The 17,473-nt window shown below is 35.2% G+C and overlaps 1 protein-coding gene across 2 annotated transcripts in view; it reads right to left on the reverse strand.

Annotated features, from left to right (window-relative positions):
- The window catches only part of CTDP1 (CTD phosphatase subunit 1), a 109,135-nt gene that overhangs the window by 17,112 nt on the left and 74,550 nt on the right, over positions 1–17,473 (reverse strand). For both annotated transcript variants that reach the window (XM_032181766.1, XM_032181767.1), the window contains exon 12: positions 4,484–4,671. In XM_032181766.1, the coding sequence (XP_032037657.1) occupies positions 4,484–4,671 (188 nt within the window). The remainder of the gene's footprint in view (positions 1–4,483; positions 4,672–17,473) is intronic.

Here is a 17,473-nt window from a genome sequence, read left to right on the forward strand (position 1 = left end):
TATAATCTGTTCACAGAAATCACTTCTGAATTCTTGTGTGAAAAGAAATTTATGAAGCATTACAACTCCTTCTGCGCATCTAACAAAGAAAAGACAAATAAATGAGTTAGCTAAAAGACATTTCAGGCACAGCAAAGTAGAAAGAATATTGTTATTCTTCAGGGTAAAATTCATGTTGGATCTTCCATATGGTTATGGTACTTAAATAGACACAGACTGAAAGATTAACTGTCTTATAAGAGACAAATGACAAGTAAAACCAAGGAAAAGCTTTAAGTGATGTAAATCATTTCATAAGAGGAAATTCTTGATTTGTTAAGAAGGCTGTACGCTTGCTGTTACAATAACTCAAGTCTACTGAGCAATATATTGCAAAATTGAAATTCAAAAGTCTTTCAGGCAGTTAGTATGATTATTTTTCTGTTTTACACAGGTATAATGTAACCCTTCATATCATCAAAATGGGATTTTAACAGCCATATTTTAGGGCAAACATGCATACAAATTTAGACTTATGACACTTGAACAGTCATTTTTTCTGCACTAGAAGTCTTCAAATAGATCTGCAAAAAGCAGCACTGGGTTAGCCAACTGCAACATTGCTTACACTTGCAAATGAAAAAAATCTATTCTGTATTTTTTTCTAAGAATGGAACACAAGAATGATTTTTTTTTTTTTTTTTTTTTTTTTTAAGTATGTTTGTGGTCAAATGGCATCCTTAAAATGAAAAAGAAATCTAGTTTAAAGATAGTAAAATGGATGATGAACAGAAGCATGCATGCAGGTGGATGCAATTTTAAGAGTAAGACTTCCAGCTTTCTTTTAAATTTTTCTTCTACTTTTTAAGTTCCCCACCTTGTCTAGACATTTGCAATTATATTCTAATATTGTTGAAACTTTCCTGCTACAAAAGTAATTCATTTTTAAAATAAATGAGTAAAGATACCATTAAAATAACTTGTCAGTATATACTGTACCATAAAGATTGTTCTGGGAAGGAAATCACTTAAGAAGTTTGGAGAGCATTTCACTCTGATCAAATCTATTTTTCATAAAACAAGAGACAAAACAGAGCATGGGCTGTAACTACATTCTTCAAGTATAGCTATCCTATGCACAGTTTTCTCGTAAAAATAACTTTTTGCACCTTGAAGCAAAGAAGTATTAAGGAGTGAGATTTACCCTAGTATATGTAGACACTCAAATTAGGTCAGAATCACTAGAATCCTAGTCCATTCTCAATTAGACTACTTATAAGTTTTTCCAGCAGGAAATACTGGGTATGAAATCCTTTACTAATCATATGAAGTGTTAATAAGGATTGCCTAACATGTGCCTAACAAACTTTTTGGAGAAACACATATACTTGGAACTTGACTGTATTTGGTCAACTTCCATCAGCGACTCAAAAAAGTACGGACTTGATCCATAGGTTACCTGTTACCTGAGATCCAACACTCCAAAATAAAGGGTTAACAAGCCACAAGAAGTTCTTTCCAAATAATGAAAAGCTTTTTTTTTTTAATTTATTTTTTATTTAAAGTTTAAATAGAATTTTCTCTCCTCAATTCAAGAGGCTGAACCATTTTTACTAAATTTTTCCAAAAGCAATGAAGTGTGAAATACAGAAAAAATCTAAATGTGTTTTAGCTCTACCAGTTTATGACTGGCAACGATACAAGCCACTGAAGTGGAGTTATGTAAGAAAAAAGTGTTAGGCAACTGAATGCGACTGATCCCACCTATTAAAATGGCTATCTGAAGACAATTTCTGGAAAGACAAATGTCTTCAATCATAATTATTATTTTCCAAAAATTTCCCTCCTTTCCAGTTTGCTTTTTAGATCTTTAAGCTAAATGCATCTAAGACGGACTGGGAATCTAAGTCATGCTTTTAGGCATGACTGCATTGTGTATTTAATTAGTACAACAGCAAAATGTTTGGGTAGATGAGTATTTTAGATCTTTGCCCCACATGATAAAGAGTTTTTTTTTTTTTTTAAAGCAGGTTGCAGTTTCATAATTATACAGCAACTTTTTGCTACTTACCTCCTTACACTACTAGACATGGTTACATGACATAACTGCATGTATATCAGGAAATATTTTGGCAGTTTTATAGCCATATGTTTTTTATTACAAGTCTAAATAGGGACAATTAGGACTGTTATTCTGAGAATACTAGTACAAAAGAACGCAAATAGTTGGGGTGAAGATGGGGATAGGGCATAGATCCTTGAATAGAAAGTTTTCTTTATGAGAAAGTGTGTATTAGAAACACATTTCTGAGCTAAGGAAAAAAAAAAAAAGGATAACGACAGCTTTCAAGTAAATGTTCTTAAATAGAAATATATACTTAATGTTTACATTGGAAATTTATTCAATAACGGTAGTTCCCTGATAGTCAAGTATATAAATAAATTGTTTTGCATGCCCAGAGGCCTCTTCCTTCTCAGAGCCTTCAAATTCACTTCCAAACAGAAGCGACATTAACGTTCTGCAGAACATCCTGCTCATGTGAGAACAGCAAGTTGTGCTGCCAACAGAAGCACTTGTCGTTAGAAGCTGATCCTGGACTTCAGTCTGGAATGTTTCACCATTATTTCTGGGAAAAAAAAACCTAGCTGAAGCCGCAGTAATTTTTTAGTTGCCTATGTACACTACATACAAAGAATATTTACTTTCTGAGTGTTAGAAATGCAAAGAAATTCATCCATTTAAACATACTCTTAGCTTGTCTGAACTATAGTTATATTCAGATTAAGTTGTACCATCAGGGAACACCAAAATTTTCCAGTTTGGAATACACATACTGAAATGCACACATTTGGCAAAAAGGAAGGTGGTAAAAGCTTCAATTCTTGATGATTTTTGAAAATTTATTTTTCTTTTATAGACTTTGGACACATTAATAGCTAAAATAGGAACGTGAGGAAGATTAAAGTAAGTTGTGAAACAATGATTTAAATCCAAGGCTAGATTTACACAAATAATGGTTGGGGCAGGCCTTTGCAATAGGCCTGTTTTTTCAATGTGGCAAGAGGTGATGGCGTTCATGGTAACAAATAAAATGCAACACCAGACTATACATGTATGACAGAACAGAAATAACTGAAAATTACTAAATATAATTTCAGCCTTGTTATGCTCCTAACACCTCAAGGATGCCAAATTTCACAACAGAAACTTCTGATCTTGCTGTATGGTTGTACAGCCCTTAGTTTTTAGAAACGTGGCCCCCGGAAACTGTAACCATTATTTGTGTTGGAATGGACGAAGCTCCGGGTTATTTCAATCCTGCTGTTTAATGACTGTTCTTACATCATCTCTCTGGTACCATTACCACATCTAACACTGATCGACCATGAAAACATCAATCCAAAACTCAAACTTAAAATGGAATTAGGATGACAGACTCCTTTCTATCGAGCAGAATTTCCTGCCTAGAAAGCATACAACATCAACAACTGTATCAGTACTTTGTGAGCTGATCTCATGTTTAGTTACATCTTACTGTTCAGAAGGCAGTAACTTTTAACTTGGACTGCAGTACTTGCTTTAATCTTTAAGCAGGTGGTTCCAATGTATCACATGAATAGGTCAAAAAAGTCAAAATAACGTAAATAAATCGCTTAAATCCTACCACGTACATTACCCACTATTAAAGAAAAACTATTAGTTCATTTAAGCTCCTGAGCTTAAATTCTTACAACAGAAGACAATATGTTATACAATTAAGCAAGCAGAAAAGCTACAGTGCATGTCTTTTTATTTTTAACACTTGGTGGTACAGGATGATGATCCCAGCAATTCTAAATTAAAACTGATATGATCTTCATCTTATATTGTCTTCTATATATTGTCAGGCTTAAAAACTTAGGGAGTTGCAGACTGAGTACCTTTCCTCAATGTATTTAAAATAGGCATTTATTTCATAAAGTTCTAGTTTACCAGCAAATTGGTTTCATAGCCATTGTTCAAACAATCAACGGTGGGACATCAAAATAATTTTTGCAAAAGGGACTAGTAAGTTTATTTAAATGAGTTTCTAACCTCAGTTTTATGAATTTCCCACTAAAAAAATAAATCTCAAAAATTCAGAATTAAAAACAAACAAAAATGCCATAGCTTCCCAAAACCGTACTTAATATTTCATTTAAATTAACTCTACAAAGCACATTGTCCCAAATTTGATTCAAGATCAAGACTACTTTAAAATAAGTATGGGTTAGTGATCTTCAGTTCTTTCAAAACAGATGAGATCCTGGTTCTCAATAGATATTTATTACAACCATTTCTTTAAGAACAATCCCCAAATACTGCAGAAATCAGCAGGGCAACTTCAGCTAGCTACCAAGAAAAGTCACCTACACACTGAGGTTAACAACAACAAAGATCATATTGTCAAAAAACACAATAAATAGTGCAGGATCACAGTGAAACATCATTAACGCTTCTTTTTACACTTGAAAAAACTCATACCTGGGTACGCTGCTTGTTAAGCTTTTTTCACTTGATGATGACGATGATGACGACGATGATCCGGGTCTCTGATCTGTTTTCATTCCTACAGTCTCTGTTGCACTAATCTGAGGTTTTTCACCTTCCTTCTCTGGCTTTTTTTTTTCACTATCACTTTCATCACTGCCTTCTCCTAAGATGTCATCAACCTGCCAAAGAGTAAAGAGTCAATGCATCCTCTAACAGACTAGAATTATTCTTCTGTAATTACTAGATAACTCTTAGGTAATCATTAAGGATATGCTTCAAATTTTTTTTGACTTTCTCTTTGAAAATTCGTATTAAACACAAATAGCTTGAAGTTTCTGTAACAGCTCTATTCAAATTAAATATTTTTTGTCTGCTCAACTTGATAGGTATATATATACACACTCACATACATGATACAGCTACATTTGAAGGCATTTGCAGTTAATTATAGTAATACTGAAGCTGTAAACAATAGACTATATTAATTTCTAAATTGACAATATTTGTAACATAAAGGGATCGATATTTTATAAGATAATTTATAACATATATAAACAACCACTCGTGCAAGGCAAATTCAAGTCTCTAGCTAGTAACTATTCTTACATTTTCAGATATTTCTAGATAGATACGTAACTTTAAGTGTATTCCTAAATACTACAGTACTAATGCAATTGAACATAATGAATCCTGCTGTAACCAATTTGTCTGCTTATGCTAATAAATGCAAGTTTATGAATATGGTTATGTATTTCATTAAGCAATTATTTGGCCTTTGTTTCTAAGAAGTTAGCATTGTTTTTGGAAGAGTATGAAATTCATGTTACTTTGCTCCGTCAGGTCCAGAACTCCTGAAACTAACACTAAAAGCAAATCATACTCATGATCCACCCTGCTGGGCTTCAAAGGTTTGTATCCTTTTAGTTAGCATTCAACCTTCAGAAAAATAAGAAATCATGTGAAAATATAGGTGAAGATCCCACAGGAGGATATGGGAAGAAGCTAACTGTGCGCATTCCATTATTCCTAAAAGCAGTTTTTCTTAGCATAAATTGAAATACATCTCATTAGTCTCAATTCTCACTAATGCCACATCTGCTTTTTGAAGACAAAGAAAACCTCTGCGTATGAACACAGACCAAAAGATTTTACACCGTTTGCAATAGATAAATTCCAAAAGGCAAACAAAAGCCATGAAATAAGAAAGGTCACTTTGTATCTAGTGCTTCATAAATGCACCTCAATTTTTTGTTTGTTTGTTTACCTTGATATGCATGGCAGAAAACTCAGAGCTACTCCGTTTCTCAAACTAAGTGCAAAATTCAACGCCTTTCCAGTATTGCATCGCAAATACGGTAGAGGTAAATGAAATACCATTTTTTAACAAAGAAAACTCAAGGGAGAGTTTGCAAGCAAGATGGGAGAGGAAATAGAAAATACAGTTTTGTTATCACCAAAAGACCTATTTTTATGTTTTTAACGATGTCCTATGAGAGAGGCAAGACACATGATTCATGATAATGAAGGTGCTCTACATGGCAACTTCAAACATGTAGGTGATTCCCACCATACTTCTCCTGTTGACTTCAGAAAGATAAAATATGTAGCATTTGTCTTCAGTCCTCTGCTAAACAAACAGATTTGAGGGATTTATTAATATTCTCATAGCCAGTAGTAGTCAGCTACTCCAGTCTGATTGAACATTTTTCTTCCTTGTGCTACTTTCCACTGAGGATTCTAACCATCTATATAGATGCACGTTAGAAAATAAATGACGCAGAATGATGATTTTGAGACTCACCAGCATAAGAGAAAGCAAAGACATTTTGTTATAAAGTATAGTCATCAAAACTTTATATTCAAAACATTTATTTTTTTCAGGGATATGCAGCTCAAGCTTTACAAACTGGTTTTAAAAATCAATGCTATACTATCCTGGGTTGGAATGATTGTTAAACAAAATGAAAAGTAACCTACTAGGTTCTTCGAGCTACGGTATAATCCAGTTCTCCATTGGCCCTTATCTTGATACATTTTTATTAACATGAAACATTGCTAATACCCAGCTCTCTCATTGTGAGGACTGTGGAGAAGACATAATAAAAGAGAACCACCTACCAGCTTAGCACATCTGAACACAGATGACATTTTCAGGCAGAAACTGCAAGAATTGCTGTGTCAAATTAACAGATCTCATTATTGATGAGATACAGCTCATCAGTATTCACGTATTAGACGAGATGCAGCTCATTTAATCCAAACTGCTTTTCCCATGACCAGAAGTTGTCACACATATGGAACCATGGAATGCAAATTGATGGTCAAAGAGACTGGAAAGACTGCTAGAGATAAGTGGACAGTGAATCCTGCCGAAGAGTGTGAAGTGGTGTGTATAGAAAATGCAAAATCTGAAGTGCTCTAGTACTACAGTTTCTGAGATGGGATGGCAGGAACACAATGCTTGTATATCTTTATTAGAATGATACTCATCGTAACTAACATGTCCACAAACTGACAGTCAAATGATAGAAGAAATCTACAGCTATACCAACTCCTTTCCAGCAAGTCTTGTGTTTAAAATTGCATACCCTCATTGCGAAAGCAATACTTCTCCAAGAAGTTGTATTTTACAGATGTCTCTCACAAGCAGATATTCTATTTTTTTTCCTGAATAGTGAGTCCCATCTGTGTAAATCTTTTAAAAAACACAGAGTTCTACATTCAGGTTACAGATTAGAGTAGCAGTTGTAAAAAAAAAATGCAAAATTATGCACTAAAAAGAAAAAGAAGCCTTCCTTAGTTTATTTCCTACCACTGTTTAACTGGTTTTAGAATTAAAACAACTGTTTCAAAATAAATTTACAAGTTAATTCACAGCAAGAAACATATTAGATACCAAAGACCAAACAGAACTACATACAAAGTGTAAACATCAAATCACAATAGAAAATTGGGAAAATAAGAACAGGTTAATAAGAACATAGGGGAGAAGGATCAAACAACATCTCGTCCAAAATATTCAACATAAGGAAGGGATTGGGAGAAGGAAGAAAAAGACCAGTGAGGCAGGCTCTAGATGCTAAAGCTATGATTAGTCTTCTGGTAGGCAGCATTCTGCTAGAAAACCCAGAAAGCTGGAAGCTATCTAGAAGTATTGCTTCCCTAAAATACTGAAAGAAAAAAAAAAAAAAAAAAAAGGACAGACTTATACACCTGAATTCTCAAAAATAAGCACATAAAGTCTTTACATAAGAGGTTAAAAAACCTCAAAAGTCTTTAAACTTCCAAGTGAAAACCTGTGGCCCACAGTGGCCCACATATGTTAAGTATTGAACCATGTCTAAAACCAAATAAATGCAAAAGAAAAAAAAAACAAAACACAGGAATAGTTACTGAGTATCAGTGTTGATATTCTGGCTTTTTATACAGAATGGTATAAAATTAAGAAATAGAACTGTGGTGTATTTATACTTTTTTCTTCTTGATATTAATAGTGGTTAATTATTCCTGCTCTTGGTTCTTATATTTACATGTAAATACACTTTTTGTTATGCTTTTCAAATATTTGTCGGGTCACCTTTGTATGCTGAGATTCAGATTCTCTACCTTTAAAAAACAAACAAACAAACAAGCCCACACCACCAAACACAACAAAACCAGCCCCAGAATGAATTTCTTCATCAACAATCATGGTACCATTAAAACAATACAACAATATTAACTGAGTAATCAAGTCTCCATCCATCACCATCTTGTTCTTCAGTAGCAGAAGTCCCTGAATAAATGCAATCTTCTTTCTCAAAACGTATTATATTTAAAATACCTTTTTTTTTTTTTCTTCTGAATATCCTATTGTATATATGGACAGGAGTTGGATGCAATGATCCTTGTGGGTCTCTTCCAACTCAGGATATATGATTCTATAATATTTTTGTGTGGCGGTTGTTGCCTTTTTTCCTCTGTGAAGGAGTATTGTAGATACCCCTAGATAGCTCTCTTAGTTTAAGTAGCAGAGAGATTTCTGAGTTACTTTAAGAGTAAGGCCTTCACAATGAGAGCAAAAGAATCTGTAACATGTGCTTCCCATCCATTGTGGTGTGGAATTCCTTTCATCTAAAGTTATTAAATTGCACACATAGAAACCTGCAGCCTTTAGTAAAAGACATATCAGTTTTAGGATGAAAAGCAACTATGTCAGAAAAGAAGCTTTAAGCCTTTGCTCTGCACTGAAAGCAGCTACTGCTATGATTAAATTTGAAAAACAACTTAGAAGCACTATGGAAAAGTTACTTAGAGGAGCTCTCATTGGCAGTCACTGGAGATTATACTTGGATCTTGCTAGGGAATGAACAGTGGCAACAGCAGTCCCAACAGATGTAGCTCACAGTACTGATGCACAGCACTGGCTATAAAGCCTGCATACATTTTAATTGCAACCTTGGGCAATAATGTATACTCCTACAAGGCAGATACCGCTAGGAAAAAAAACTAAGGAAACAAACAGGTTGCATATTTTAACCAGACAACTTAATGTTTGCAAATGAAAAGGTAACATAACTGTGACTAGAACTGTACAATTCACTGCATGGTTTTTACTCCACAATTAACACTTAAACTGGAAAGGAAATAAAATATTACCCAGAGGTTACACAACAATACTGTTAGTAAAATGCAAGGCTAGTAATGATTCTCCATCCTAGTTTATGATAAGCCCTTTAAGGAATGCCATTCAGAAGTCCTGAATGGCTTTGAATTTCCCAGCTGGAAAGTGATGTCTACATTTGAATAGAAAGTTTGTAAAAATTTGAGATCTTAAGGGCAAACACTTGAAACCACTGAAAGAAACACGAGCTTGAGTCTTGCCTTGGTAATTAGGGTGCCTCAAGAGCTGATTTAAGCATTCTGTGCAGTTCTTCTAAACACCAACATTATTATTAGCATAATGAAATTGCTTTGAAGCAGCAACACTTCATGATGTTGGAAAGAAAAAAAACCCTTCCTAACTACCAATTTTTGGAACACAAATTCCCATGGACTATGAGTTACTAATAGTAGAAGTCACAATGATCTTTTAATTCAAAGTCTCCAAAGAAAAAATGTCTCCAGAGAGATAGTGTAATAGCTTCTCCAAAGTCTCCTGAGTCAGCAACACATCTGCAGCCTGGAAACTACTGCTTTTTCTGATTACAAGGCCATTCATACCTGTAATCTTCCTTTTCTTTACTCTATTTTCATAAGAAATCCTCTGACAAGAGGTTGTTAAATTGCAATAACCTTGTAAACTACATCATTTATTTTTTTTTTTTAAATGTTGCAGTCTAAGAATAAAAGTGACTGCAATACTTATGGCCAGAATACAGCTGTTCATCTATCCTAGCAGGATATTGTTGTCAGGAATCACTGATGAACAAGACCAGCATTTCAGTTCAGCTCTGACTGCACATTATCTTATGATTGTGATGGAGAGGAAGAATAGATCAAGTCTACAAGAGGCAGAAAGGATAGAGCCCTCTATTTCTTTGGTCACAGCATTTCCAAAACAACAATACCTTAACAGAGATAAGAGATCCCTGGCTTCTAAATGCAATGACTCTTCAATTTAGACTCCTGAAAACATCCAGGCCGAAATTCCAGAAAGTAATCTTCACCGACATGAATTAAAAGACAATAAATAAAGTGATCTACAACTATACTTCAAAGAAAGAATGTGTTTTTAACCTGTTGCTGACCCTTACTCATTTAAAGTTTTGGCTTTCAGTTAAAAAAAAAAAAAAAAAAAAAAAAAAAAAAAAGACTGGTATGAAGAGTGCTGTCCTTGTGTCCTTGGAAAGCAACCATTCCTCACATAAAACACAGGAGGAACGCTGCCTCCTCAGGAGGAAACACACTGTCAGTGTAGTAACATTGTTCGACTCTCCTATACTGTCACGCTTAGTTTTGCAACACCACCTTCATTGCTTCCCCACTACTACTTTACTCAGTCATTAAGCAAAATGAAGTAAGAGTCAAGTAAGACACATTCCTCCTGTCCAAGTTCAGTCAAGTGACCACAGAAAGCACGGCAGAAGAGACTGAGACCTCAGGACTAGAATACTTTGACATACTCTGCACCAAGTGTATCATTTAGCCACAAGACATTGAAAAATTTTGACATTGGAACTTCCCCCCCCCCCCAAATATGGTAGCTACTCTAGTAAGTAACCCTTGATCTTAAATGTTTTATTTATGAAAAATTTTGATTTTGCACTTTGTCTCAATGAACTGATTAGATTTTATATATATATATTCTTCTGAACTCTTATGCTTAGGAACAATTATTTGAGCAGGACTTTACATGTATTACCCATATCTTCAAGAAGAGATAGGAGTTTAAGATGCTTGTAGAAGTGATATTATAACACTGTGTGAATGATAAAACTTTCCTACAATTTAATGAAAATCTGTATTAAGAGATCTAGACTTACAGTATTTTGAAATAAAATATTTATTTCTATGAAGATGTCACTGGAAGGTTAAATTGTTGGAAGTAGATTTGGACTTGATTTATACAATCATGTATATTTATGCATGTGATTCAACATCCCTTTCTTTTTTCATGTGCAGATTTTCCTGTTGTCCAACACAATTACCATTGGCTCATTCAGAAAATTTCATGTAGACATTTTAAGGAATATCACCAAACCTTATGAAATATCTTATAAGATTTTTTCTAGGTAGTTTATTTAAATATTGACTTTCATGTCTTGGATCACTACATATAACTTCAACGCACTCTGCTGAAATAGTTGGCAAAATCAAAACAGGTTAGAGAAAAGGCTAATACATGGTCATGAACTGCATCGTCTTCTCTATTAGCTTCCCTACTGAAAATCACAGGATTTGACTGGTAAACAATCTCAAGAGTTTGAAGGAAAAAAGCTGGAAATGGAAACCATTTGAGTGTTCAGAATTTCTGTGAAGCAAAGTATTAATCTTGCTTTTATTTATTTATTTTAATTTCACTTACCCTACTTAAAACCAAGACCTTACAGGACACATTAGAGTTTGTTAGTTTGGAACCAACTAGAATCACAGAATGATTTAGGTTGGAGGAGAACTCTGCAGGTCACTCTGCTGGAAGCCACTCCAGTTAATATCAGGTTTCTCAGGGGAATTCCAGAATAACGTTGAGTATGTCCAGATATGGAGATCTACAATTGCTCTGAGCAACTTTTTCTGAAGTTTGATCACCCTCATTGCTAGAAAAGTTTTCCCTTATATATAGTCAAAATAACCCATATTGCAATTCATGTCAACACCATCTTGTCCCAGTACCAGGAACCTTTGGGAAAGGTCTGCCTCTGTCCTCTCTAAGCTATGATGTACTTGTACACAGCCCATCTGTGTCATCCTCCTCACCCTCATTAGAAGGGAAAAAAAGATCAGGACTCAAAAATATTTGGAAGATTCAGCCAATCCTTTCTCTCCCTTCCTCTCTGAAGGAACAGATCTGTACCCTCATTGAAGATGTTCTCTGAACCATTCCAAATCCAGAAATTAAGATCTTATGACTTTACTAGATAGCATGTTTCTACGCTTAACAATATTTCCTGTATTTACCTCAAAAGAAAGTGGTTTGGCACCCATAATTTAAAAAGTCTTGGTAGTATTAAATTCATATTCCTCTTCCTTTCATGTTAATATGCTTTTTATTTTTTGCTTATCAGTCTCCTGTGTAACACACAAATACCATTTTTTTTTTTGCATTCAGAAGTTTCTAGTATTTGCCTCATGATACTACAAAACATTTTACAAATCAGGCATGTGGTCTGAAAAGTGGAAGAATCACACTGATTATGTGCCCTGGAAGCAAGCAAGGATGAAGACACACCAGGCTACACTAACAGATGTGTAGCTGGCAAATTAAGGGAAGTGATTAATCATCTTGTCCCTATCCCTCTTCAGCGCTTATTAGATAACAGCTAGAGTGCTCCATTCAGTTTTACAAACTCCCCGATACAGGAAGAACAGTGACTGTACCAGAGCAATTTCAGCTGAAGGCCACCAAGACAGTGGGGGAGCGAGCACTTGCTGAGGGACTGGAGCCTGTTAATCCTGGAGAAGTGAAACCTTGGAGGGGAGAAGAGGGACCAACCTTATGGTACCAACCTTACAGTACCAAAGACAACATTTGTTGAAGACTAAGCCTGGCTCTCCTTAGGGAGGGAAGCACATCACAGCAAGAGCCAACAGTCGCCAGCTGAAACAGGGGTGTTGCAGCATGACAGAACGGAAATGTTTTCATCATGAGATCAGTCAGGCATCTGATCAAGCTACGCACAGAGAAGTAGAGTCTGTCTTTCAAGGCTTTCGAGACCCAGCTGGACAAAGAACTAAGCAACCTGCTCTTAATTTAATGCTGTCTGCACTCTGAGCAGAAGGTTGGACTAGATGATTTCTTGAGATCCCTTCCAATCTTAACACTACTACACTGGAATCAGTGTGCAAGAAGAAAGGAGCTCAGAAGATGAGAAGATACTTTGCCTTTCGATTTAGAGCACGTTCTCAACAGGACAGAAAATGCATGCCTTTTAAATTAATGACTGGAAGCATTTTTGGAAGTATTTACACCATAAATACCATTTCAGTGTTTGATACAGTGTTTGTGAGAGAGCCAAAGAAAAAAGTACTGAATGAAAACTCTGCATCAAAAGGGAGGAGGAATTTAGTTTGCTTTATCCCCCTTTTTTTTTTCTGCTCCCCTGTGTAACACTACCTATTATCAAGTGAAATAATCACTACACATTCAGCAACTAGATAATTGGTTTAAATTTAAATACAGATTTTCTGATCTTGTAAGATGACCTCCAGAAGCAATCAGAACTGTCACCTTCAGCTTCCTGCTGCTGGACTGGATTATCTCATTGCTTGATAAGCTACGACTCAATGGTATTAACAGCTTTCAGTGGTATTAACAGCTTAATTACCTCTAAGTACTTTTTTTAAGGTGGGTTATTGCCTACACAAGTTCCCTGTTCCGTTTCACAATTATGTTATGTCTACACAAGCATCCATGCCATGATACATGACACCAGGAACAAACAACTGTTTACAGACTTTGGATAAGCATCTATGTTAAATGCATAGCCAGAACTTGAATAGTGGATATCTGCAACAGGAAGCAGACCAGTATCTTGGAAAACCTACATTAAAAGCATTAGAATCAGACTCAATAAGGTTGGAAAAGACCTTCAAGACCATCTGTTCCAACCATGCCCCAACCACCAATATCACTCATTAAATCATGTCCCTAAGCACCACGTCCAACTGGTACTTAAACTCCTGCAGGGACAGTGACTGAACCACCTCCCTAGGCAACCTGTTCCAATGCCTAACTAAGGAGTGCCTCTTGAGAATAAATTTCTCCTAATTTTCAACCTGAACCTCTCTGGTGCAACTTCAGGCCATTCCCTCTTGCCCTATCACTAGCTATCTGCAAGAAGAAGAGGCCACATGCTCTCTCAAACAACTTAGAATTTGATAAACTGGTGGACCAAACCATCTGCTCTTTTTGCAACTTACTGACATTATCAGCTGATTATGTTATGGATAGCAAAATTTTTGCAATTGGGTAATCTTTCAGACTTTCCCATATCTACAGATCTTAAACAAACCCCCCAAAACCTGCAGAGGAACAGAAGCCTTAGCTGCGTGCCCTTAAGAACCATACTTTACCAAGCTTCCTGACTTTACTTTAGACTAATCCACATCTTAGAGGAGTGAGCTGGTGAGGGAATCTACAGGTGAAGTCTTTGTAGAAAATTCCATTGCACTTTTTTTTTTAAAATACAAAAAACGTATTATCTAAACATGCAGAGACTAGAAAATCTACAGAGATGTCTGCTGATGCTTCCAAACACCTGTTAATAGTTTTTTCTCAAAGCTACCCTTCCTACTTAAACTGTATTTTGCAGACATACAGTATGAAGCTTTGATGAGACAAACTTGCAAAACTTCAAAACAATCTAGTTATTACCTAAGGCATAGCTCTGCTGTAAGTCTTAATATTTTTCTTGTTCATAAACATTTACCAAGAGACATGCAAAACTAGTCTAGGGTTCATGACTTTTTTATTAACATAAATCAATCTAATTTGCTAATGAAAGAACACTTGCAAAAGGAGTTTAAATACAACCAAAACATGACACAAAGTTGGATATCATAACATACTACTAAAAATGACACATTGCAATTTGAGGGGACACAGCTTCTCAGCTCTGAGTGATCTTTTCTGACATATTTCACTACCAAGGGAGCCACTTGTAGTAAGATGCTAATGAAGTGCTGAAGGCAGTACAGTAACAGGACTTTAGTATTAATGGATCATACTTTTTCTGAGCTCCTATTCTGGTTTTATGTCATAAAAAAAGAACAAATCAATGTAAAAATTATTTATTCTATTTGTCTTGCTTCCAACCATTCCCTCAAAGCATTTCTTCTTTGGATATAAGCTTCATTGTACAACAATTTTTTGATCAACAAAACATGTTCAAGTGCCTTCTGACAGCGTTTATTCTCCTGAAATTCCACCAAGAAACAAAACAAAGATGACAAAATCCATAGACAATGACTACATTTATTATGGTGCTTACGTCCACAAGCATTTTGTAGAGGACAACATATTGATTACCCAAATTAAAAACAAACAAACAATGGGATTCCTAGATAACAAAGACTAGAATGAAGTATAATCGATTGCTGAAAGTCACAACCATTCTAGTCCAATTGATATTATGTTCCTCAACACAGGCAGTTTTGTAGAGGTGTGGGTAGGTTTCTACCATCAATCCATCTTGTTGTCTGTCCAATTGGTTTTAAAAACAGAACAAGACAGTCTTCTACAGTATTCTCCATGCACTCGTTATTTTGTTTTATATAGCAATATCTGCTGAACTTGTGGAAGAAGGTTTAAAAAAAAATGTGAAAAGTTGTTTTTGCAGCTTGTACTTCTAAACAAATTCTCAGCTGTTGTGAAAAATGCACCAGGACACTAACCTACGTATTCTCTTTCAATTCATCAGCAAAGGTATTAGTTAATACTGTAAATAAAGCTGTGAGTACACTTATTACCTAGCACATTATCCTTGAAAGCTTCTGAGAGAATCATTTGTGATTTACTCAGTTATTTTAAGATATCAAAGGGTGGGAGGTAACTTGATTTGTACTAATTTACTCTAACATGAACTACAGATTATTTAGATTGCATTTAAGGCTCTAATGTGCTTCAGCACAGGAGACAAACACTTCCTGAAATGTTGCAACCAAAGAAACAGTCCATTATTAAACAGTATAATAACCAGAAAACATTGCTTTTGTAGAAGAATAGTCAAAACTGTGGACTTTACTCCAATAGGTATGAGAACCCAAATAATCCATACCTTAAAAATATATTCAGGTATAAATGAAAAATTTCTGGTATATACAATATGTATATGAAAACAGTATATTTTTGCTTCTCATATGTTTTACTTGTTTCTTACAACGAATCCTTGTTACAAGAGGTTTTAAAATCTCTACTAAAACCAGTTCTAGATTTTATTATTCTAAGATATACTGAAAGCGTATCTTTCATTCAGAAGCTGGAGATGTTCATCACTACATACATATTTTGGCGAAAATAAGCATTATTACATTTCAGAGATTACACACCCCATATTCTTGTTCAGCATCATAAAGAGCTATTCAAAAGTCATGGTCTAAGAAGAGAAGTTCAAAATACTAAGATAAGAAAACAAGACAGGCAAAAATCAGCTTTCCTGTATCTGCAAGTGCAGATTTTCTGTATCACAGCTCAAATGAACCTAAATTATCACTTTGTAAATCCCCTAGGACATGGTAGGGCTTATGAGCTCCAAAACTTCATGCTCCATAAACACAGATATGCTGTGTTCAGTGTAAGTTTTTTTCCCACATACTATGAACCAACCAGTACACCCTCCCTGATCCAAGCTATCTATAAGCATAACCAGCTTGGATGGGTCAGGACTTCATTTTACCTGAGGTTAGCATTACCATTACCAGATATCAGCTGGCTTCATGAAGCATTGTCAGTGAACCTGGTTGTCAGTGAACCTCCCTCTTCGGCATACCTTATTAGATTGGTCTCATTATCGTAATAGCCAACAGACATTTATTACAGCATTCAAGCTAATAAAGCCATTGAAATAATGAATATTGAGGAAAACTATTTCTAAATTAGCTTTAATGGAAGCTTAAAGAAGATAGTGAAGCTAAGCTGTTTTTCAAATGGTTCCTGCTGACCTGTATAATCAAAGCATGGGGTTTTTAAACAAAGCAGTAAAGTGATATGGGCACTGCATCTGCAAAAAGTGCCTTGCATAGCTAGACCACTCATTCCATGCTTAGTTCTGGATATTTATAAAAAAACACCAAACACAAAAAAAATAACCCCACCAAACACAGACAAAAAAAGATAAGTCCAGGCACTAAGCAGTGGTCGGTTTCAAAAGTGGTGGGCTCAATATGAAGGTGATGCATGCTACACGAGTTTTGAGATGATTGATGTGTCGTGGTATGCCAGCTATATCCAGTTCTCAATACCTCTGATGAAAGAAGTTTGATGTCAGAGCACTAAAATATCTGAAATAGGCAGCTGCCTGTGCTCATCTCAAAGAAAGCAATATTAAACTTGCTATGCAGAGTGACAGAGAACATGGTCTACAGTTGACTATAATCCCTGTTATGAAAAGGTGCAAGCTCATATATGAAAAACAGAACAATACCAATTACATTCTCTCAAAATCTAAAATTAATACCACTATGGTAGACCAAAAACTTAGAGCAACATTGTTATTCTGGTAATTATTGATTTTGTCACTGTCTCACATCATGGAATCTTTTCCATCGGTAGGGAGCTATAGTTCTGCATTTTTTTTTTAATAGTCTGTTAAGGTTGTACACAGAGTGCAAACATTCCTGATA

Source organism: Aythya fuligula, chromosome 2 (assembly GCF_009819795.1).
Source record: "Aythya fuligula isolate bAytFul2 chromosome 2, bAytFul2.pri, whole genome shotgun sequence".
Lineage (NCBI taxonomy): Eukaryota > Metazoa > Chordata > Aves > Anseriformes > Anatidae > Aythya > Aythya fuligula.